The sequence below is a fragment of the Mesoplodon bidens genome, assembly GCF_964165515.1.
Source record: "Mesoplodon bidens genome assembly, contig: HAP1_SCAFFOLD_412, whole genome shotgun sequence".
Classification (NCBI taxonomy): Eukaryota; Metazoa; Chordata; class Mammalia; order Artiodactyla; family Ziphiidae; genus Mesoplodon; species Mesoplodon bidens.
In genome coordinates this window covers 386,666-411,591 of record NW_027672600.1, presented here as the reverse complement: position 1 = coordinate 411,591, position 24,926 = coordinate 386,666, and the positions used below count along the sequence as shown (strand labels likewise).

The following is a 24,926-nucleotide window of genomic DNA, read 5'->3' as shown; positions in this document are numbered from 1 at the left end:
GGGTGTGGGGGGGAATCTGAGGCAAGCCCAAATTTAAGGGGGCGGCACAGGAGGCCTGAGGGTGGGGTTGATGGCCATGGAGTGACAGTTCAGAGACGTGTACCTCTGAATCTCAGTGACTCTGACTCTCATGCTGCTTCACTCACCTAAAGCTTCCCTAGTCAGAACCAGTTCTGCACTGCAGTTTTCCAGACGTGCTGTCGCACCCCGATGCCCTCACGCCCTGGTGTCACTGTATGTCTCTGAGCCTCAACTTCTCCATGAGTGAAATAAATGACCCAGCTTACTCGTTTCAGCGCCCAGCCCCTGGGCTCCTCACCCACCTGTCCTCCTCTCTGTCACCTGTCCCGGTGGGGCCTTCCTCCCTCGGGTAGTAGCGCAGGGGATTGGGCCACAGGTCCTCGCCGATGATCTGGTCGGGGAAAGGGGCCCGGTCGGGACAGGCCAGGCCAGGCCAGGCCAGGCCAGGCCAGGCCCACACCCCTCCCCCCGAGCAGCCGAACAACGTCGCCATTGCTGAGGAGGCCCAGAGGCACCCCACCTCAGCAATCCTGCTAGATCCTGCACAGCTGTGGTCAGAGAACCAGCTGAAGAAGTTAAGGCCGCTGTTGTGGTGCCTGCGGCTATACGCCTCCCTTTCAAAACCATGGTGCCACTGAATTGGAGTGGAATGAGATGCCCTATATCCTGTGGGACAAGGAGCGTGGGAGAAGGGACTAAATCACGTTTCAACTTCACCTCACCCCATCTGCCCTCCCCCACAATCCAGGGAGCTGTCTCTTACCAGTGACGTGAATGAGATACTCCTTAACCACCACCTCATTCTGGAAATAGGGGTTGTTCCGGAAAAACAACGTGATCTTGCGGCAATCACTGGGATATCTGAGTTCCTCCACCTGCCGGGACAAAGTGGAGGAGGAAGGTGAAATCTCTCTCCGGCAGACCTGCTCCTTCCTGCTTTCCGGGATAAATCATTTCCCCTCTCCTCCCCAGCCTCAGCCTCCCCAGCCTGACCGTCAAGTTGGTCATGTAGCTAAGTATGTCTTTATCTTGGGCACTCATCATGGCTGACATCCGGCGGTCGTTCACAAACTGCTTTACGTCAAGGAGCCTCTAGACGCCGGAGGTGAAAGGGCTGGGAGCACAGAGCGAGCCTGCAGAGTAGCCTGGGAGTGTCTGACCTCAAGTCCCCACTAGCATCTATTCCTATTCCTTCAGTACAGACTGCATGAAGGCACAATGAGCCCCTCGGGGTGTGCATATCTGTGCACTAAAACAGGGAGCCTCCGATTCTGAGAGGGAAGCCCTGATCTCCATCTGGACAGAACAAGCTTAGATCCGCACAGCAAACACTCCTGGCTCTAACTAGGATGAGCATTCAGAACTCCCCACTCTCACCCCCGTTTTCCCTGATGGTTATTCCAAGAAGAACCTGTGCACAAGACAACTCTTTTGTCTCCAGAGGCCCTGGTACTAATGACAATACCTTTTTGGACCTCTGCAACTAAAGCCCTAGTCTTGTTTCCTGCTATGCAGAAAATCAACACGCCTCCACCATTTCAGGATCACATTTCCATGAGTGTGCCCACAATGCACAATCCAATGGATACATTTTGGTGCCCAAACGGCCCGCTATGTTAGGTACCTCTTGCACTACCCCGGCCACAACACGGTCTCTCAAATACAAAATTAAGGATACAACTTTGAACCAGAAGCCAGGGATGCTCTGGATGATGGTGCTTCTGTGTTCTAGATAGTGCTTCCGCCTCCGAAGTGCTGTGAGTCTGAGACGAAAGTAGCCTCGGAAGCATTGCCTATTCACAGGCTCCAGCTGTAACTGCACGGCCTCCAGGGCCTCCAGCGCCTCCAGCGGGGACCCGGTGATCGTGGGTCCACGCCCTGGCTCTTCCTGCCCCTGCTCCTGGGGCTTCTCCTCCGGCTCTTCCGCCACCACCTGCTTCTGCTCTTCCTGCTCTTCCTGCTGCTGCTCCTCCGCCACCTCCTCCACCTCTTCCATCATGTCCTCCACAGGCTGCCAAAACACCTCCACGATCCCCGCCACCTGTCCCTCCAACAGGGCCGCGCCTTGCTGCACCACCTCCCCGCTAAAGATGGCGGCCTCCTCGCCCCACCCATCAGCTAGTGCCAGCACCCTACCCACCTCCCGCACCACACCTGGGGACCCGCGGGCCCCTGCTTCCTGAGGACCCCCTCCCACACCTAGGAGGACCCCGGGTCCCCGGGCAGTGCCACCTTCCCCGGGCCCCGCCTCGCTGCCCATGTGGACCTGGCTCTGAGCTGGGGCAGAAGAAAAGGTGCGGCAGCTGGAAGCTCAGCACGTGGGCCGCACACAACGCAAGCCCAGCAACTAGAGTCACGCTTCGCTGCGGACTGAACCGTTCCCTGGAGCCTCTGCGGTGAAGAGGCCTGAAACGCATACGCAGGAAATTTGGACACCAGGCATGCGTGACCGGGTGGCAGGAAGGAGCTCGAAGCCACGCCCAGGCCGCTCGACCCCATCACGACCAATCAGGGCGAGGACAGTGGGCGTCACCCTCGGCTGCCTCGCCCCTCGCCCTGTGGAAAGAGGCCATCTTCCGGGATTGCCGGCCCCGACGAAACACCGCTTCTCCCCGCCCTGACCTAGCAGCCCAGGTTCCACAGGGAGCTCGCCTCCAGGTAGGCCTCCGGCCTTCCGTCTGGCATGCCCGGGTGCCCTGTGATACCTATGTGGCCTGTGCCAGTTGGAGCCAGGAGTTCCGGCTCTGAAATCAGAAAATCAGAATCCGGTTTCCCTCGGGTGTGGGAGGGGGTCCTCAGGAAGCAGGGGCCCGCGGGTCCCCAGGTGTGGTGCGGGAGGTGGGTAGGGTGCTGGCACTAGCTGATGGGTGGGGCGAGGAGGCCGCCATCTTTAGCGGGGAGGTGGTGCAGCAAGGCGCGGCCCTGTTGGAGGGACAGGTGGCGGGGATCGTGGAGGTGTTTTGGCAGCCTGTGGAGGACATGATGGAAGAGGTGGAGGAGGTGGCGGAGGAGCAGCAGCAGGAAGAGCAGGAAGAGCAGAAGCAGGTGGTGGCGGAAGAGCCGGAGGAGAAGCCCCAGGAGCAGGGGCAGGAAGAGCCAGGGCGTGGACCCACGATCACCGGGTCCCCGCTGGAGGCGCTGGAGGCCCTGGAGGCCGTGCAGTTACAGCTGGAGCCTGTGAATAGGCAATGCTTCCGAGGCTACTTTCGTCTCAGACTCACAGCACTTCGGAGGCGGAAGCACTATCTAGAACACAGAAGCACCATCATCCAGAGCATCCCTGGCTTCTGGTTCAAAGTTGTATCCTTAATTTTGTATTTGAGAGACCGTGTTGTGGCCGGGGTAGTGCAAGAGGTACCTAACATAGCGGGCCGTTTGGGCACCAAAATGTATCCATTGGATTGTGCATTGTGGGCACACTCATGGAAATGTGATCCTGAAATGGTGGAGGCGTGTTGATTTTCTGCATAGCAGGAAACAAGACTAGGGCTTTAGTTGCAGAGGTCCAAAAAGGTATTGTCATTAGTACCAGGGCCTCTGGAGACAAAAGAGTTGTCTTGTGCACAGGTTCTTCTTGGAATAACCATCAGGGAAAACGGGGGTGAGAGTGGGGAGTTCTGAATGCTCATCCTAGTTAGAGCCAGGAGTGTTTGCTGTGCGGATCTAAGCTTGTTCTGTCCAGATGGAGATCAGGGCTTCCCTCTCAGAATCGGAGGCTCCCTGTTTTAGTGCACAGATATGCACACCCCGAGGGGCTCATTGTGCCTTCATGCAGTCTGTACTGAAGGAATAGGAATAGATGCTAGTGGGGACTTGAGGTCAGACACTCCCAGGCTACTCTGCAGGCTCGCTCTGTGCTCCCAGCCCTTTCACCTCCGGCGTCTAGAGGCTCCTTGACGTAAAGCAGTTTGTGAACGACCGCCGGATGTCAGCCATGATGAGTGCCCAAGATAAAGACATACTTAGCTACATGACCAACTTGACGGTCAGGCTGGGGAGGCTGAGGCTGGGGAGGAGAGGGGAAATGATTTATCCCGGAAAGCAGGAAGGAGCAGGTCTGCCGGAGAGAGATTTCACCTTCCTCCTCCACTTTGTCCCGGCAGGTGGAGGAACTCAGATATCCCAGTGATTGCCGCAAGATCACGTTGTTTTTCCGGAACAACCCCTATTTCCAGAATGAGGTGGTGGTTAAGGAGTATCTCATTCACGTCACTGGTAAGAGACAGCTCCCTGGATTGTGGGGGAGGGCAGATGGGGTGAGGTGAAGTTGAAACGTGATTTAGTCCCTTCTCCCACGCTCCTTGTCCCACAGGATATAGGGCATCTCATTCCACTCCAATTCAGTGGCACCATGGTTTTGAAAGGGAGGCGTATAGCCGCAGGCACCACAACAGCGGCCTTAACTTCTTCAGCTGGTTCTCTGACCACAGCTGTGCAGGATCTAGCAGGATTGCTGAGGTGGGGTGCCTCTGGGCCTCCTCAGCAATGGCGACGTTGTTCGGCTGCTCGGGGGGAGGGGTGTGGGCCTGGCCTGGCCTGGCCTGGCCTGGCCTGGCCTGTCCCGACCGGGCCCCTTTCCCCGACCAGATCATCGGCGAGGACCTGTGGCCCAATCCCCTGCGCTACTACCCGAGGGAGGAAGGCCCCACCGGGACAGGTGACAGAGAGGAGGACAGGTGGGTGAGGAGCCCAGGGGCTGGGCGCTGAAACGAGTAAGCTGGGTCATTTATTTCACTCATGGAGAAGTTGAGGCTCAGAGACATACAGTGACACCAGGGCGTGAGGGCATCGGGGTGCGACAGCACGTCTGGAAAACTGCAGTGCAGAACTGGTTCTGACTAGGGAAGCTTTAGGTGAGTGAAGCAGCATGAGAGTCAGAGTCACTGAGATTCAGAGGTACACGTCTCTGAACTGTCACTCCATGGCCATCAACCCCACCCTCAGGCCTCCTGTGCCGCCCCCTTAAATTTGGGCTTGCCTCAGATTCCCCCCCACACCCCCTTTCCACAAAGGTCTGTGAGTCCCCTTTGTGCAAAGCCTTACCCCGCTGTCCCATCATTTTTTTTTTTCTGTTTTGATCATCACCGTCATCTTTTAATTTTTTTATGCATCTCCTTCACCTCCCATGGCTATTGTGAGAACAGTGGCCATTTTGTGTAGATTATGAAGAATAGTTTCTAATATGTGGTTGGGGGAAATGTAAGAGATCACAGGGGATGTCACTCTGTCTCCTGGGCAGGGCCCTAAAAAGTTAAAGCGGTCTTTAGCATCGTTCAGAGAGGATGGGTTATTATGCGTGTGCCTGTGTGTGTTTTCAAAGGAACTCCCGATTTTGAGATGCGTGTGATGGAGCATCACCCTCGACCTAAGAAGCTGCTTCGCATGAAGGCGAACGGTCAACATGGTTGTCATGCACACGAAGAAATGAAGAGGGGTCTGGTGGTGAAATGTACAGGGAGGGAGACGCCAGTAAACCTGGAATAAAACCGGAAGATAAATAAACAGCATCAGTTGGATATGGTTGTGTGGCGTTTGTGCAGGGCCTCAGGGTAGATACATCTGCCCCAGGCAGGCTTCTCAGTTTGCTGCCTGGGAATTAGCAGTCCATCGAGAGTTGTAGAGGTGGGGGGAAATCATACTTTGGGACTGCATCAGAGGATGCAGTTCTTCCTGTGGGATGGGGGTTGGGGAAGAAGGAGAAATAAGAGAAGGACTGGTTAACTGGGGCCTGTTATTTTTCCAAGGGAAATGCGGAAGTTCAAGGAAAGGGCCTGGTGAGCAAGGGCCTGAGATTGAAATGCTGGAAGTTAATTTTGTGGGATAGTGGTCCTCCATGTATCCTCCCTGTTGCATGCCATCAGACACTTTAATGGGATACAACGGGGGGAAGCCTTAACATTTAATTCACTGTTGGACCCGATGCCCTTCTAGTGCATGTGAGCACAGGGTCTTTTGCTGAGACAATTAGCCTCTCAGGGCTAGGGTTCCAGACAACATCTTAGGACATGGGGGTATAAGGTGTATGGAGGGCATGTGGGGAGGTGAGGGAGACACGGGTGGGAAGGCAGTGAGGATGTTAGTTTGCTCTGGCAAAGGTGACCAGGGGAAAAGGTAAGTTTGCTGGGAAATGGGTAAGCAAACAAAAACAGATTCCCTCACATCTGAGTGAGCTCACGTGAACTCCGTTCTTTTTTCGGGGGGGGGTGGGACTCAGTTTGGGTACAGAGGGCACACGGGGAGAGGGGAGAGGTGAGGGGAGTGGGGAGTTGGGGATGTTAAACGGGCAAGTGCCAGGCCACCCAGCTGTGAGCTCTCTGTCCCGTGACGGCACAGTGGTTAATATCCCTATCTTCAGACAGGCTTAAGCCCTTTGCCCAAGGCCCGCTTCAGGCCAAGTCCCCAGAAAGTAAACATTTTTCTCATGAACAGTCCGGTAGAGGTGTCCCATCCTCGCTGAATGGCTGGGCACACTGTGTTTCAACCACAAAGGCACGGCCCTTCTTCTGGGGCCTTGCCAGCACTCTGTGCCCCTGAGGCCAATGGGAAGACCTACAGCATACCGAGCTCACCCAGGAAGTGGTGAGCGCTTCGGGTGCTCCTTGCCAAGGGGCTGGCTGCTTCCCAGAAGCACGTCTGTCTCTGGACCAGGCAAAGGACAGACTCTGCCACAAACGGAGCAGGGAATGTTCAATGTTTGTCCCCCCAGCGTTCTTCTCTCTTCCCAGATACAGCGGCTCCAACACAGGCGTCCCTGAGGGTGGCGTATTGACAGTACCATTTCCGTCCCACATGGTGAGCTCTCACTCGATGACGTTTGGTAGAAGAGCCTTCTCCCAAAAGCCCCAGCTCTTTCCAGGACGAGGGTTTGACAATCAAAGTTCATGGAGTCACGGATGTCCCCTTCAAAGTGCACTGAGTTAGATTGCCCGCTCAGTGTCAGGTTTTGTGTTTGAGCATCTACACCCCAGCCATGCCCCTTCTACAGTGGAGACATCCGAGGGTCTAGAAGGCAAGGCTTGGCCTTTGCCCGCTGATGTCCCCACAACCACCCCACAGACACTGTGGAAACAGGTCTTCTCAGCTTCTTGAACTATAAACCTCAAGGAGCCCTTGGGGCTCCCACATGCTGGTCCCTGTCTTTCCTGGTGCTGGTAAAAATAAACTATGCTCTAACAACCCTGCAGAGGGAGTGGGACAGCATATTGGCGCGTGGTCTTAGGGGACCTCAGACGGGGCTTGTTCTAAGGACTCCAGGATATTTATCCACATTCAGAACATTTGGTGAGGTCTTGCAAAGGTCTTGAACACCAAAGTAAAGGTTGGGACAGGGTCCCCCAACTCCTAATATCTCCTGCCAGTGCTTAGGGACCAAGGCCATGCTTAGGTCTGACCTGTCCTGGAGTGAAGCGGGGCAGACGTTCATGGATCAGGTAGCGGAACTGTGAACTGTGGACGGTTGACTTGATTGTCATTCTCTGGAGGCTTGGCCTGATGTGTGCCCCAGAGGCTATAGCTTACTGAGTTTCCTCCTGGGCTACCAGAGCTTAGACGTAGGTGTGACCCGGTCTCTTAAGGGCTTTTTCACGTGGGACCTAATATCTAGGTGCGAGTAGATTGAATGCACAGTTGCACATGTTGCCTAAGGTTTTCTTCCATTGAATTTCAGGTCATGTGAGGCCCAGCAGATTACTGATCAATCTATGAGCATTCTGGCTCAATCTGAGCTACACTTGTGTTTCCTGGTCTCTGGACATGTTCATGTTTTCCTCTGTTTAAAATGAAGATTGTGTGTCTGTGTTGTGTTTGCCCATGATCTCTCACTCTGAGCGTGAGTTGGTGTTCCTTCCTCTGGCTTTGCCCATGCCTTCGTCTCTCTGATCGTCCACCCGTGCCTGTGCCCATATGCACAACTCTATTGCTGTAGCTGTCTCAGTCTTTTCATGTCCCTGTTTCGATACACATGCCCTGGGTTGCTGTTACTCACTTACTTATTTGTTAAAGTTTGTGTCTCTTGAGTTGGTCTGTGCCTGCGTTCCACCCTTTCCTCCATTCCTGCACCAAATGCTTCCACCACCTTGAATTGGGACTTTTTTGTGAGTTCCGTTATCTTTGTGAGCAACAAGAAATGCTTTATTGCAGGTAGAGTTAGCAGTGACACACATTTGGAAACAGAGGAATAGGCATGCACTTACGGCAAATCACCGACGGACAAGAATAGCTTGGTGGAGGTGAGAATATTAATTACGGCCCCCAGAGGGTGATGAGGACACTGAGGGAATGCATTTGTCAGGGAGTCTTCCAGGAGGTGAACGTTTGGGGTTGACTTGTTAGTGTTTTGTAAACACTAGTGCAGGAGGGAAGGCAGTTGACTCTTATTCCTCCCCATTTTATTCTGGTGTTGGTCATTAAACCGACATTATGTAGGCACAATTTCTTCATGATTTTTAAAAAAGCATCACCCGGACGATAGGAATTGGGGCTAGTCCTTCTGTGAAGAGAAAAGTTGTTAGAGAATCCTTGTCCTCGGTGACCTCCTATGACCCAGTGAGAGTGCATGAACAAAATACGGGCATACCGAATAGAAAATCGTGGACCAAGCACCTCACCCAGAGGATCAGGTGGTGCTGAAGGAATGTGAGGGCTTCAGGAAGACAGAGGTATGAGTAAAGGAAAGCTTGATGTGTAGATTCATGAGTTTTGCCATATCTGAAGAGTGTGAGGGGCATGATTTCTTGAAATACTTGTTCTGCCCCTTTCTCTCCTGTCTCCACCTGGGACTGCAATTACGTATGCCTCGGATTGCTCAGTGGAGTCTGGCAAATAATCTAGGCTCTGTTACAGTTTCTGCATTATTTTTGTCCTCTTTCTGCTCCTCAGCCAGGATGATTTCAATTAACCTGACTTTAGGCTTTGTGATTCTTCTGCCTGCTCAAACCTTCCTTTGAAGTCTCTACTGAAGGTTTTGATTCACATGCTGTGGTTTTTCAGCCCCATAATTCCTATTTGTCTCTGTTTTAAATGTCTCTTTGTTGAGAGTCTCTATTTCGTTAGACCTTGGTCTCCTGGTTTCTTTTAGTCCTTGATCCATCGTTTCCTTGGTCAGGTGAGCGTAGGTATGACTCTTCATTGAATGTCTGCCTACAAAGTTAAAGTACTTGGTTTCCTCATGCACAGTTTCTATTAATTTGCTTATCTGACCTGTGATGGGGCAAATACACACTTGTTTCACTGCATGCCTTGTAAGTGGTGTTGAAAACTAGAGATTTTGAAGTGTGGAATGCAGTAAATGGGGAGGACGTTTTTCTCCCTCGTACTCACTTGTGGCTGGCTGCTGGTTGTAGTTGATCCTTTCCGTTACTATGCCGAACTATTTTTGGTTAGACGGTTTTCTTTGCCGTGTGCTGTGTAGTCACTGGTGTTTCTGTTCCACTACGTGGGTGGACACAACAGATTATTACTTTTCTAAACCGCCGGGGTGCTGGGTCAGGGCGTTTGGGGAGGTAGCAAGAAAACACAAATTTCAAAAACCACTCTCCTGGTCTCTGCAGATTACCTTGGGGCTGGGTGCACAGCTTCATCACTGTATACACCATTTTCATTTTCCCAAGTTTTCCCACCCAGTACACCTGGAGACTAAAGATCAGCCAGAGGTGAAAACTTAGGGTCTCCTCAAATCTTCTCTGAGCCAGTGAATGTGTGTGACCTTGTCTAGCAACACGGGGACGGGCAAATTTCTCCTTTACCCCTCTTGAGGTCCTTTTGGCTCTCCTAATAATTATGTGGACACAACACAGATTCACAGGAAAAATAAACCAATTTAATTCATGTACACAGAGGTCTCATAGAAATGGGACCACCTGAAGTGACCAAAGCAGGCTGAATGTATTGAGTTTTGGACAAATACATATTTTTGTACATTTGACAAAACAAAGAGGCTTGTGCTTGGGCAAGCAGCCTAATGAAGAAGTGTCAGCGTTCGTTTATCCAGCTTTCTTAGCCTTGAATTTCCTAACTGTGGTGACAAGGATGCTTTCTAGTCTCCTGCCATAGGGAGGATACCGTCACGTGGATTTAGTGCGCAGTTTGGGGGAAGGGAGGGGGCCAGAGTGTTTTTGTTGTTGTTTTCAATCATTTCCCCTCACTGACCGTTTCCCAGGTAGCCTCCGTTCAAAACAGTCAGCGTGCCGGTGAGGCATATCTTGGGTGGCCTGCTCTGAGCCCCAAGGATTCCCTCCTCTGCAACTTCCCTTGATGTTTCACAAAGAAAAGGCTAAGGTGATGGCTGTGGAGAGCAAAACTGGGTGAGTAGCTCAGTGGTAAGAGATCTGCAAAGGGAGAAAAGAACATAGGTTAGAATGAGGATGAAGAAACAGAAAAGAGCAAATCAAATCAAAGTACATTTCCCCAAACCCTATTGAAATAGTTCCCCAGTCCTGGGATGACAGCAGGCCAATAAAACGGCCTTGCTTCATTTATGTGACGAGAGCATTTTCGTCACTTTTAATCAGTTGGACACTATTTCTCCCATTTGATTTACGTAGAAGCAGTATTTTCCACTGATGATTGCATACGCTCATCCTCGCTGAGCAGTCAGGGTGTCCAGAGCAAGTCCATTTTGGAGCACCACTGATGCTAGGCTGTTAACTTCTGACTGAAGTATTTTCACAGTTTGCATAGGGGAACTGAACTCTCGTTCCACTACCATGGAGCGTTAGGATGGCTGTTCTAATTCATAACCTCCATAGCTTGGGAATAAGATCCTGAGCAATGAAAAGAAGTTGGAGTTGTGATACCCAGTGGATTGTCTACGACTTCTCTGCTGGCACATTTATGGGACACAGTTTTATGAACAAAGGAGCCCAGGTTTGTAATTTGGCTGCATTTAGGGTGGAGTACTTGGTGACAGAAGGAGCCAGGTATCCAAGTCCCCATTGTCCTGACCGGTTCGGTGGACACCCTTTATATACTTTGTTGCCACCTAACATAAAAAGACCAGTGTGTTTTGCAGACAAGGTTACAACGGAACCTGCAATCTCCAGGAACTGGAGTATTCCACGACCTTTGCCGTTCGTAATGCTAGCATCCATACCCTCCATTTCCCATGGGCTCCTGTCAATCTGTCAGAGCAGAACAGGCTGCAAAAGAGTTGGTACAGGAGGCCTGTGGTCTGGTTTTGGCAGCTCTAAAGCTTGGTTCTGTGGCCAAGTGAGTCCAGATTTTTATAGTGGTCCACCCGTACATAGCTTATGGTAGTAGGCAGCTTAGTCCTGGGAGCAGCCGTAGTACCCCAAGTTGTACGGAGGGGGCTTACGAGTCATCCAAAACATTTGTTGATTTGGCAGACGTTTGTACCAAGAACGGTAGCGCTAGAGTCACTTACAATCTTTTCCAGGGATTTGAAGATGCCACCTTTTGTGGTTTGTGGGATCAAACCACAGAGTCTGAATGTACTATTGGTCCTGGAGTGTCACTTGGGAAAGGCCGAGTATCATGTTTGTTTCAAAGCAAAGGGACAATTTTTCACCTGTTCGTCTTTATGTGGGCAAGGGACAGTTCTTGCCCTTCCATGTAGGTTATGCAAGACCCAAATAACTCGCCAGAAGGAGGGACAGAGCAATGTTTTCTTAGACATGGGTGCCATACCTTGTCATTTATCTGCCTTCCATACCTGGTCCACCAGATGTTCACATGGGCAGAAACAGAGAACAGTTCACGTTCTTTAGCAGTATCTAGAGGCCGGCATGACCAGCAGTCAGATCAGTTGGGCCAGGGGCTGGTAAACTGGCATAAGCGAGTGTTTGGTTGGTACTCCTTGCATTGAAAAAGTAAAGGTTAATAAGAGCCTTTACAATAGGTTGTAAAGGCTCCAAATACGCCAAATAGTGAGTACTTGGAGAGGGGCAGTAGGATAGATAGAGACCAGCTAACTCTCCAGCCAGCCTTTTAGCAAGAGATTAACAAATGTAGGAGGACCTTCAAGATGGTGGAGGAGTGAGACATGGAGATCGCTTTCTTCCCCACAGATACATCAGAAATGCATCTACCTGTGGAACACCTCCTACAGAACACTTCCTGAACGCTGGCAGAAGACCTCAGACCTCCCAAAAGGCAAGAAACTCCCCACGTACCTGGGTAGGGCAAAAGAAAAAAGAAAAAACAGAGACAAAGGAATAGGGATGGGACCTGAACCTCGGGGAGGGAGCCGTGAAGGAGGAAAAGTTTCCACACGCTAGGAGGGCCCTTCACCGGTGGAGGCGGGGGTGGGGGTGGCGGGAGCGGCGGGAGAAGCTTCGGATCCATGAAGGAGAGTACAGTATTAGGGGTGCGGAGGGCAAAGGGGAGAGATTCCCGCACAGAGGATCGGTGCCGAGCAGCACTCACCAGCCGGAGCCGCTTGCCTGCTCACCCACGGGGGCGGGCGGGAGCTGGGAGCCGAGGCTCCGGCTTCGGTCGGATCCCAGGGAGAGGGCCACGGTTGGCGGCCTGAACACAGCCTGAAGGGGCCTAGTGCGCCACAGCTAGCCGTGAGGGAGTCCAGGGAAAAGTCTGGAGCTGCCTAAGAGGCAAGAGACCATTGTTTCGGGGTGCGCGAGGAGAGGGGATTCAGAGCACCGCCTAAACGAGCTTCAGAGACGGGCGCGAGATGCAGCTGTCGGTGAGGACAGAGACGGGCATGAGACGCTAGGGCTGCTGCTGCCGCCGCCAAGAGGCCTGTGTGCGAGCACAGGTCACTATCCACACCCCGCTTCCGGGAGCCTGTGCAGCCCGCCACTGGCAGGGTCCCGTGATCCAGGGACAACTTCCCCGGGAGAATGCATGGCGCGCCTCAGGCTGCTGCAACGTCACGCCGGCCTCTGCCGCCGCAGGCTCGGCCCGCATCCGTACCCCTCCCTCCCCGCACTGGCCTGAGGGAGCCAGAGCCCCCGAATCAGCTGCTCCTTTAACCCCGTCCTGTCTGAGCGAAGAACAGACGCCAGAGGGCGACCTACGTGCAGATGCAGGGCCAAAGCCGAACCCCAGGAGCTGTGCAAACAAAGAAGAGGAAGGGAAATCTCTCCCCGCAGCCTCAGGAGCAGAGGATTAAATCTCCAGTCAACTTGACGTACCTGCATCTGTGGAATAACTGAATAGACAATGAATCATCCCAAATTGAGGCGGTGGACTTGGAGAGCAACCGTAGACTTGGGGTGTGCCGTATGCGACTACTAGTTTATGATTTTTATGTGTGTCCTAGTACAGTTTTAGCCCTTGGTATCATTCGTGGATTTGTTTATTGGTTTGGTTGCTCTCTTCTTTTCTTCCGTGTATTACTCTTTTATTATTTTTAATTTTTTAATTTTAGTATTATTTTTATTTTTTTATTTTAATAACTCTATTATATTTTATTTATATTTTCTTTCTTCTTCTTTTTGTCCCTTTTCTTTCGAGCCGTGTGGCTGGCCGGGTCTTGGTGCCCCAGCCGGGTGTCAGGCCTGAGCCTCTGAGTTGGGAGGGACGAGTTCAAGACATTGGACCTCCAGCGACCACCCGGCCCCAAGTAATATCCATCAGCGAGAGCTCTCCCAGAGATCTCTGACTCCATGCTAAGACCCAGCTCCACTCAACGAGCAGCAAGCTCCAGTGCTGGACGCCCCATGCCAAACAACTAGCAAGATAGGACCACAACCCCACCCATTAGCAGAGAGGCTGCCTACCATCATAAGTTCACAGACACCTCAAAACACACCACCAGTTGCGGCCCTGCCCACCAGAAAGACAAGATCCAGCCGCGTCCACCAGAACACAGGCCCCAGTCCCCTCCACCGCAAAGCCTACACAACCCACTGAACCAACTTTACCCACTGGGGGCAGACACCAAAAACAACGGGAACTATAAACCTGCAGCCTGAGAAAAGGAGACCCCAGATACAGTCAGTTAAGCAAAATGAGAAGACAGAGACATACACAGCAGATGAAGGAGCAAAGTAAAACCCCACCAGACCAAACAAATGAAGAGGGAATAGGCAGTCTACCTGACAAAGAATTATGAGTAATGACAGTAAAGATGATCCAAGATCTTGGAAATAGAATGGAGAAAATAAAAGAAACCTTTAACAAGGACCTAGTAGAACTAATGTGCAAGCAAATAATGATGAACAACACAATAAATGAAATTGAAAATTCTCTAGAAGGAATCAATAGCAGAATAACTGAAGCAGAAGAACGGAGAAGTGACCTGGAAGATAAAATAGTGGAAATAACTGCCACAGAGCAGAATAAAGAAAAATGAATGAAAAGAATTGAAGACAGTCTCAGAGACCTCTGGGACAACATTAAACGCACCAACATTCGAATTATATGGGTCCCAAAACAAGAAGAGTAAAAGAAAGGGACTGAGAAAATATTTGAAGAGATTATAGTTGAAAACTCCCCTAATACGGGAAAGGAAATAGTCAAGTCCAGGGAGCACAGAGAGTCCCAAACAGGATAAATCCAAGGAGAAAAACGCCAAGACACATATTAATCAAACTATCAAAAAATAAATACAAAGAAAAAATATTAAAAGTAGCAAGAGAAAAGCAGCAAATAACATACAAGGGAATCCCTGTAAGGTTAACAGCTGATCTTTCAGCAGAAACTCTGCAAGGCAGAAGGGAGTGGCGGGACATACTTAAAGTGATGAAAGGGAAAAAAACTACAATCGAGATTACTCTACCCAGCGAGGATCTCGTTCAGATTCGATGAAATTAAAACCTTTACAGACAAGCAAAAGCTAAGAGAATTCAGCACCACCAAACCAGCTTTACAGCAAATGATAAAGGAACTTCTCTAGGCAGGAAACACAAGAGAAGGAAAATACCTACAATTACAAACCCAAAACAATTAAGAAATTGGTAATAGGAACACATATATCGATAACTACCTTAAATGTAAATGGATTAAATGCTCTAATCAAAAGACACAGACTGGCTGAATGGATACGAAAATAAGACCCGTATATATGCTGTCTTTACAAGAGACCCGCTTCAGACCTAGGGACACAGACAGACTGAAAGTGAGGGGATGGAAACAGATATTCCATGAAAATGGAAAGCACAAGAAAGCTGGAGTAGGAACTCTCATGTCACACAAAATAGACTTTAAAATAAACACTATTTTTTTCAGTAAATTTTACATGTACCTTTATTATATTAATATATACACTACCAAATGTAAAATAAAGACGATTACCAGAGACAAAGAAGAACACTACCTAGTGATCAAGGGATCAGTCCAAGTGGAAGATATAACAGTTGTAAATATTTACGCACCCAACATAGGAGCACCTCAAAACCTAAGGCAAACGTTAACAGCCATAAAATGGGAAATTGACAGTAACAGAGGACAGGCATCTGTGTTCCTCCCAATCCCCCTAGTCTGTTCTAATGGCAGGTAACTAAGATCACTGGGGACAAGACCATCTGATTTAGAACATTTAGGAGGCTCCTTTTGTCTCTATTAGGGACCTTTACCAGCATGCACCTCTGAAAAAGGAATTTTTTTAGGCAGAAAACACTCATTGGAAATACAGTTCACCCAGTTGGCCTACTATATGCTATAGTATTTTCTTACAGGGAAACAGGCAAAGAGTACCTAAAATCACCTGAAATGCTCAACAAGCAATAAAATAAGACTTCCACTATCTTTCTGATTGAAACTTTGTATTTTCATAAAATTGTACAGCCCAGGAGACCTGTGAGGACAAATACAAACTATGAATAACGGGCTTAATTCTCCTCCATTAAATAATGAGAGAGGTTTCCACCTCTGCCCTTTGCTCAGAGCAATTATTTTAGAAAACTTGTCGTTAAGTACTCTCTCCTCTTTTTGAGATGTGTATAAATCTTTATGATAGGACTTTTCTCAGCTTTGTGACCCAGAAGTGTCCTTCTGAAGGACCTGGGGACTATCTCTTTGAAACAAAACCAGGAAGGGAGAGGGAGTCCAACTCCCAGCCTCTGTGGGAGGTGAGGAACTGAGCTTCTGTGGGCTCCTGGGCCCAACTTGCAAACCTACCTCTCATCACACAGACAGGAGCGGTTCGTCTTTCCTCTGAACGAAGCTGATTAGCTACCACAGACGGTCCCCACAATTCACAGGTGAACTTAGGATGGCTGTGTATATGTGTAGTACATGCTGCTGCCAGGTCTTGCTGAGGCCTAGTCAGTGCTCATCTTGAGAACATTCACAGAAGGGGTTCTAGCTGCCTGACCACATAAAAGGGTGAGATTTTCTTCTGTCTTTGCCTCTCTTGGAGAATTCCCTGGGGTGTGTACCACATTCTGATTTAACGCTTATCTGATGATAAAACTGCTTTCTTTCTCTTCTTCCTTTGTGGAGAGGTTTGCTGGGGGTTGGGAGGAGATGTGCGTTTTAAGTATATTTCCCAAATGAACCTCAAATCCTTTGTGGAATAGGTGAAATACAGAAACATAAGCTACTATATACATGAGCACTGACTATATCTACGTACACTCAGATATTCTTTGTAAGAGTCAAAATCATATTTATTGCTAATTTCATTTTTATCTACTGCAATGAAAACTACGTTACATTTTTATAGCGTATGCTATTCATTAAATTTCCACTGGCTATGTCATCTATTCTCTATGCTACAAAAAAATTCTATGGTAATTTATTGACAAATAAAAGTGTGGAGCAAATGTATTATGGATTTGACACTAATGGAACTATTATTTCCTTTTCATCACACAAATGCATCCCAGGAACTCCACCATCTGAATTCTAGGGTTTCCAGGAGCTTATCCTGGTTAATTACGTTCACAAATTGTGCCTCCATCTGTGCCTTTAATATAGATTTGGAAAAAAATAGCTCTATTATAAATCTTCAGGGGCTTCCCTGGTGGCGCAGTGGTTGGGAGTCCGCCTGCCGATGCACAGGACGCGGGTTCGTGCCCCAGTCTGGCAGGATCCCACGTGCCACGGAGCGGCTGGGCCCATGAGCCATGGCCGTTGTGCCTGCGCATCCGGGGCCTGTGTTCCGCAACAGGAGAGGCCACAACAGTGAGAAGTCCGTGTACCGCAAAAACAAAAACAAACAAACAAAATCTTCAAAACATGGCTTCTTATTTTCTTTGTGTAAAATGCTACGAGCAAAGGAGAAATACCTTCAAAATGATGGAGTTAATTCATCCATTTGTTCCCTTATTTTAAAATATGTATAAAGGTTACTAGGCATTAGGAATAACAAGAGGAAATGTCTCCTGTCCTCAGAGTGAGCACAGTTCCCTGGGGGCTAAGGCAACCTCTAAAGTGTCAACGAAAATTGATGTGATCTATGGGAAGTAGAGGAAGAAACCAGCCTGGTTCAGTGAGGGAAGCCTGTGCAATTTCAGATGGAATAATTGTGAAGTGACCCTAATAGTATGAAGTGGTTTTACTTGAATAAAACAGAGGGACGACCCTCTCTATTAAAATTCTATTTTTACAATACCAACAGAAAGGTAAACTAGGTTACTTCTAGTACTGCTCTGAAGGACAGTCTTATTCTGAGGGTTCCATATTGACTTACGCTTCACCCCTGTTTTCAAGGCTCTCTGGGGAGGGGGCGGTGCTCACCGTGCCCGGGGGATGCCCCCAGATCCGGGACCACCCGGCTTCTCCATCTTCCTTGGGAAAGCCTGGCCTTCACCTCAGAACCCCACATTGTTCAGAGACTTTGTGCTCATTAACTTCTTAATCTGGTCCATCCTAATAATGCAAAGCAGTTTTACTTGTTGTTCTGCAAGTCCAGTTAAGAATTTAATCATTTCTAATCAGATCACTTAAATAGTAGTGGGACCAACCATGGTGCAGCACTTACGAATTGCTTGGTCTCTCTCTGTAGGAATATTATTTAGTCAGAATTGGACATCTCCTTTCTCTCAGCCAGCCCTCCTCTTAGATGACAATGGTTTTAAAATTCCAATTTTATGAGGTAGTTTACCACTCTGCACTGGCATTGTAAGAGTCATTTTCTAAATTAAGTGTGTGAGGTCTTTTCCATGCCTCTCAACTCGGAGACTCAGAGTTAGAGCTTATGGGTAGATGTAAGATTGCATACTGGATATTTCGGAGAGACAGTCCTCCAAGATTTCTATTAAAGTGCACCTGTTTCTTCTGAAAACTGGAATTGCCCTCCTCTACTTCTGACAAGTACTACACCCTATTAATTTTATATATATAAACATTTTTTTTCCTCCTATACTGAGTGTTAGCTGGAAGGTAGGAAACTTGCTCCTGATTTAGGAAAAGGAGACATTCTCGTCCTATTCAATGCTCTATAATAACATTTCCTAAGATTTCCATCTCTGTATCTATCTGCCTTTCTAACTACCTACCTATTTATTTTTTTCCTTTTCCTCCTTCTTCTCCTCTTCCTCCTTCTTGTCTCTTTCTCTGTCTCTGTCTCTCTCTCCCTCACACACACACACAGACTCCTCATGTATATCTGGGGAAGATGCTGATGAGATTGCTATTCTTTACAATCCCAAAGTCTGTAGAGATGTCAATCTTTAAAACACAGTGTGTGATCTCTCCTTTGAGAACCTGTTAACCTTCTGGGAAAACAGGATACTTGATGCTTAGCAGTGATGAGCTGTCCCAGGAGCTACTAAAACCTAACTACTGTGTTTTTTCTTGAGAAATTTAATCATCAACACAATTGCTGATTCAAAGTTGAAGTTTGCCTTCATTTTATGTTACAAGAAGTTTCAAAGCCAATAAATTGAAGTCGCAGGTGCTCCACTCTGAGTTATTAAACATAAAAACTCTTTTATGTCCCCGAAGAGTCTGCTGAATTCATTGTACTAAGTACTTGCTTGCATTCCTGGAAATGAAGGGCAAAATTGTATGAATTGGTGGGTGTGGATTTATGTGTCCAAGTCCATTTATCTGGTAGAAAACTGATCCTGTCTTTATTTAAAAATCTTAATATCTTGTTCATCATGTATTCTGCATCACTTCTGAGTTTTTAAAATAGTGCATTAAATATTATTCACCACCTAGGGCTTCCCTGGTGGCGCAGTGGTTGAGAGTCCGCCTGCCAATGCAGGGGACACGGGTTCGTGCCCCGGTCCGGGAAGATCCCACATGCCGCGGAGCGGCTTGGCCCGTGAGCCATGGCCGCTGAGCCCGCGCGTCTGGAGCCTGTGCTCCGCAACGGGAGAGGCCACAGCAGTGAGAGGCCCGCCTACCGCAAAAAAAAAAAAAAAAAAAAAATATTATTCACCTCGATTACTGAATTTTTTTGGTGCACCCCTACATTTTGTATCCAATGTAACAGCCTCACTTGCCACCCTGTCCCAGTCCGGCAAGACAACCTGACATTAGTTTAAGTTCTGAAGTGATTGAGGACTTCACTCTTGCTTTTCTTTTGCTTTGTTTTTTTACATAGTAAGTAGTGTTAAGGGTAAGAACAAGATAAATCGCCACTAACAGAGAAATATCAACAGAGACATAAAATGTGTCCTTCCTTTTTTGTGCAAAATATCCAAACCCTGGATGGGTATATTCTGGGCCATCTCAGTTTTTTGGTGTACATTTAAGTTTAACCACGTTAAAAATACTGATAAAAAGTAGCAAGTTGTGGGACTTCCCTGGTGCCGCAGTGGTTAAGAATCCACCTGCCAATGCAGGGGACACAGGTTTGATGCCTGGTCTGGGAAGATCTCACATGCCACGGAGCAAGTAAGCCCGTGTGCCACAACAATTGAGCCTGCACTCTAGAGCCCGCAAGCCACAACTACTGAGCCCATTCACCTAGAGCCCGTGCTCTGCAACAAGAGAAGCCACCACAATGAGAAGCTTGCACACTGCAGTGAAGAGTAGCCCCTGCTCGCTGCAACTAGAGAAAGCCCACATGCAGCAACGAAGACCCAACACAGACAAAAATAAATAAATAAAAATAAAAGTAGCAAGTTGTGATAAAATACAAATGAAGTGAGTCAATGCATTAAGGGCATATTCCAGCTTTAACGTACACTATCCACATGATCCCAACGCCTTTAAACCTCAGCCATGCCGTCCCCTTGTGGGGACAATACATATCAATTTTGTGAAGAAGCTTTTCATTCACGATAAAATAAAAGCAAGCGTAATGAGATAGAAAGTGTGGACTAGGTTATATTTAAGAAGAGAATATGAGTACGTTACAATCTGTGATGTACAAAGTTCTATAGGTATTAGTCATTAGTTTTTCAGTTTTCACACCAGAGGTAAAACCTGGAGGCGGCGGCTGTGCCCCTGTCAGGAGTGTGGGGTGTGGACTCTACTCTCTGAATTGCTCCAAGCCCACTCGGCCTGGTCACCCAAGGATCCCCGCATGAGACCAACTGCTTGCTTTTTGTTTCTTGTCTCCATGGCTCAGTGCTTTACTGCCAGAGAGACATGTGATTCCTCCTTTTCTTTTTCTGCTTCACGGAGACAATTGCCAGTGACAGAAGCCCAGGAAAACTTAGCACAAAGTAGAAAACCGAGTCTAAAACTCCCAGAGGGGAACTTTCTAAAAGGCCATTAAGTTTCCTAAATGATGACATAAGTGTGAAGAATCTCATGGGTTGGTGCTTTCCGTTTTCTGACATGTAATAATAGCAATAATCATCACAGCCAGTGAACTACAACGACAAATGACACTCCTATAGTCTCTCTTAGTTCTAAGCTCATTCACATGTATCGTTTCATCTTTGTCCTCACAAAGAATTTGTCAGATTTCCATCTCAACGTCCTCATGCGAGTAAGGATAATGTCAAAAAACTTACAGAGAGACTGTGACTTACTCGAGATCACCAGAAAGAAATCTGAATTTAAGTTTCCTGTATCTTAGTCCTTTTCTAGTCCAACCACGCTCGCTGTTTTACTTAAAAATACGTTCATTTAAGTAACTGCTTCAGTAAAATGAAATGTTACAATGCTAGGAACCTTTGTAGGCCAGGTTAGACAGTGCTCTAAACACTTAACCTACGTTATGGTTTGGTCTGACCATCACAAATTCCATACACAGCGGGCATCGTTCCGGAGGTGTAACTTACACACACCTTACATTAGCGTCAGGGGTACACGGTAATAATGACTCGACGTCTGTATACACTGTGAAGTCACCACCAGAATAAGCCTAGTTAAAGTCTGTCACGACATACAGGTGCACTTTTCTTCCTGCGGTGAGATCGTTTTTCATTCGGTGTTAATGAGAAGTAACTGACGTCCACCACTGCGTAAGTCTACGGTGTGTGCAGCACCATGGTTTGATTTAATGGTGAGAACCTCTCCGCAGAGTTCAAATACTACGCAGCATAGTACTGCTACCCGTGGTCACTGTGCGGGACATCACATCCCAGGGCTTATTTCTGTCACAGCTAGAAGTTTGCACCTTCTGACCCCTTTTCCCCTATTTCCTCCACGCCCCGCCCCCGCCTCTGGCGACCACCCCTCCGTTCTCTGCATCTAGGAGCTGGTTTTCTGTCTGTCTGTGGCCTGGATCCCACGGAGAAGAGAGGCCGTGTGCTGTTTGACTTCGTCTGGCTACTTTCACTCACCCTACGGCCCTCCAGGTCCATCCGCCGTCACAGATGGCGGCACGCCTCCTTCTTCACGGCCGAGTGGCACCCATCGTGCGCGCATGAGCGCCCCTCCTCTGTATCCGCTCCGCTCACGGCCACGCAGGGGTCCCCGCCGCGGCTACTGCGAAGCGTGCTGCGGTGAACGCGCAGCTGCAGACACCTGGCTGAGTCGGTGCTGACCCTGAGGGTTTGCCCAGCCCCATCAGTGGCCCCAGGGGCGTGGTCTCGTGGGCACCAGACTCCGGCTGACCCTCAGGCGGCAGCTCTTCACGGAGGCAAATGTAGGCAGTCCTGTGGGACCTCAAGCCTCAGCCCCTTCGGCCACCAGGGCCCGGCCGTGTCCCCCGGCGGCAGTTAAAACTGGGGCCACAGCCCCTGACGTAAATCCGGGGTCACTGCCGTAAACCCGGGAGTCAGCGACGTAAATCCGGGTTCACCGACGTAAATCCGCGTTCAGCGATGTAAATCCGCGGTCAGCCACATAAATCCGGGGCCTCAGACGTAAAACCGGGGTCAGTGGCGTAAATCCGGGGGTCACTGACATAAAACTGAGGTCACTGACGTAAAGCCGGGCCCTCAGAGGTAAAGCCGGGGCCTCAGCCGTAAAGCCGGCGCCACAGACGTAAAACTGGGGTCACTGACGTAAAACCGGGGCCTCAGACGTAAAGCCACGGGCTCGGACGTGAAACCGGGGTACAGACGCCTGTCGAGCCCAGGCCGAGTCCCTGGCGCGCTGGGCGGCGCGGGCGGCGCGGGCGGCGCAAGTGGCGCAAGTGGCCCAGCTCTGACCCCGAGAACACCAGGCCGCCCTGTGCGCCTCAGGCCACAGCCCTGCCCCTCCGGCGGCTCCGGGTCCCCATCGCTGCGCAGCAGCCAGGCCAGGCGGTGAGTCCCCAGGCCTCTGGCCCTGGCGGTTCTCACAGCCAGGGGTTGTGGGGCTGAACGCGGGAGGAGGTCTTAGAAGTCGGGGTGGCGCGTGTGGGGTTCAAACCCTGCTCTTCAGGGAGCAGCCCAGGGTTACGGCGAGCCCGCGTCCCAGAGTAGGCATCGCTCAGCTGGGTTTTGGGGGTTTTCAGAGGAAGTGGTTCCAAGTGTAGCTGTAGATCCCGTATTTCCGGGTCGCAGGGGAGCGAGTTCAGCATCCTCCTTGGTCCCCATCCTGAACGTGAACCCCGTGGTTCTCATTTACCCGACTTTACAGATCAGGAAACCGAAGCCCAGAGAAATTCCGATTTTTGCTCGTAGTCACTCACGGTGAACAGGGACTCGTGGACTCAAGAGTCAGGCAGCCCAGGAACCCCATGCCATCCTGCCTCCCAGGAAGCTGCGCACTCACTGACTGCTCCGATGCAGTGCGACTGTTTTCCTGCTCATGCACCGGTCTGCACAGGGGCCCGCGCAAAAGCCACAGACTGGGTCGGTGGCTTCCACGCTAGAGGCGTGTTTCCTCGTAGTTCTGGGAGCTGGAAAGCTACAGTGGAGAGGGGTTGGCCAGTGTGGCTCGTGGTGAGGGGCCCCTTCCTGGCTTGTGGGTGGGTGGCTGCCTGCTCACTGCTCACGCGGCCTTTTCCAGGCGCAGAGGAACGGAGAGAGAGGTGTCTCTCCTCCCCCTCTTACCGTCTTAGGGCCCCACCCTTATGAGTTCATTTAATCATAATCGCCTCCTAAGAGCCCTGTCTTCAGACACTGTTGGCTTGAGTGTTAGGGCTGCAACGTAAGAGTTTTGGGGGGACACAGTTCCGTCCAGGGCATATTAGCAAGCACATAAATAAGTGATTACTAGATATTTGGAAGCCTTTGCAATTCTGTGCTTTATGTTTCTGAGGGGCTGCCCTGTCTTCCTTTCTGTATTCCAGATTAATTTCTCATTGCTTCTGTAACAAACTACCACAAATTCGGTGGCTTAAAACAACGTAAATTTATTATCCTGCAGTTTTAGGGATCAGAGGTCTGGAGTCAAGGTGTTGGCAGGACTTTGTTCCCTCGGGAAGCTTCAGAGAGACTGCGCTTCCTTGCCTTTTCCGGCTTCTGGGGCCGCCCTGCATTCCTTATCTCGTGGCCCTTGCCCCACGCAGTGTCTTCCCCACACTGCGTCTCTCTTGACAGTCCTCTTCTGTAGTCGGATCTCCCTTTGCCCTGAAGGACAGTTGCCATTCTGCTGGGTCTGCCTGGCTAATCCAGGGCTCTGCCATCTCAATATCCTTAACTTAATCACATCTTCACTTTTACCACATAACATAATGTATTCACTGGTTCCAGGGATTTGGATGTCCGTGTCTTTGGGGGACCATTACTTCGCCTGCCGCATGGTGAGTACTACATTTAAGCAAACTGCTTTCTAATATCATTATGCTATACTAATAAATAAATTACTAACTTAATATTCTAAAGTCAGAGTCACATACGCTTCAGCTTACTAAAGTGGCAAGTGGTAGGCACACCTTGGAAGACACACTTACAAAGAGATATTTTAGTTTCTCATGTAATTAGACTATTTTCCTTGGAAATTAAATCAGGACTTGCCAGTTGTTGAAATGGGCTATCACCAGAATCATTTAATTTCTCAATAATTTAAAATTATGTGGCGAACTAACATGTGCTTAAAGATCCTGAGTCTGAGTAAACAATTTGTTAAGATCCCTTTTTTAAAATTTTTATTTATTCATTTTTATTTTTTAAATATTTATTTATTTATTTATTTATTTATTTATTTTTGTGGTATGCGGGCCTCTCACTGCTGTGGCCTCTCCCGTTGTGGAGCACAGGCTCCAGACGTGCAGGCTCAGCGGACATGGCTCACGGGCCCAGCCGCTCCGCGGCATGTGGGATCTTCCCGGACCGGGGCACGAACCCGTGTCCCCTGCATCGGCAGGCGGACTCTCAACCACTGCGCCACCAGGGAGGCCCAAGATCCCTTTTAAAATTCTTCTCATGCTTTCCTGAGGATACAGATAGATGGTCAGTTATTTTCTGCAGCATTTCCTCTGATATGGGATATATTTGGGAAGCATCTCTTAGGGTTAATGTTGAAAGTGTTGCTATTTATTCTAAGTATTCTGCAGCTATTTCTAACAAAACACTTTCCTTTGAATTCTGTGTCAGTTTTATCTTCTTCAGTGTACTTGAAAATTGCCAGGTAAGTCCAGCAACTTCATCAGCCTTCATCCTCCTCCTTAAGAGTAACAAAAGGAAGGATTCTTACTTAATCTGGGGAGTACCCTTCGGGGAATTTCCTTGACTAAGATATTATATAAGTGGATGAAAGATATTACATGAAGATTGGCCATTGCCCAACTGGAGAAAATAAGAGTTCATTGTAAGACTGCCTTA

The 24,926-nt window shown here is 49.2% G+C and overlaps 1 protein-coding gene across 1 annotated transcript; it reads right to left on the bottom strand.

Annotated features, from left to right (window-relative positions):
- Positions 1–323: 323 nt before the first annotated feature.
- LOC308609935 (testis-specific Y-encoded protein 10-like) lies at positions 324–2,281 on the bottom strand (the record flags this gene model as incomplete). The annotated part of the gene is made up of 5 exons (XM_081259210.1): positions 324–412; positions 542–687; positions 785–896; positions 1,015–1,113; positions 1,646–2,281. Coding segments are annotated over 5 exons (1,082 nt in total), but the record flags the coding sequence as incomplete, so codon positions are not given.
- Between the last annotated feature and the right edge of the window lie 22,645 nt (positions 2,282–24,926).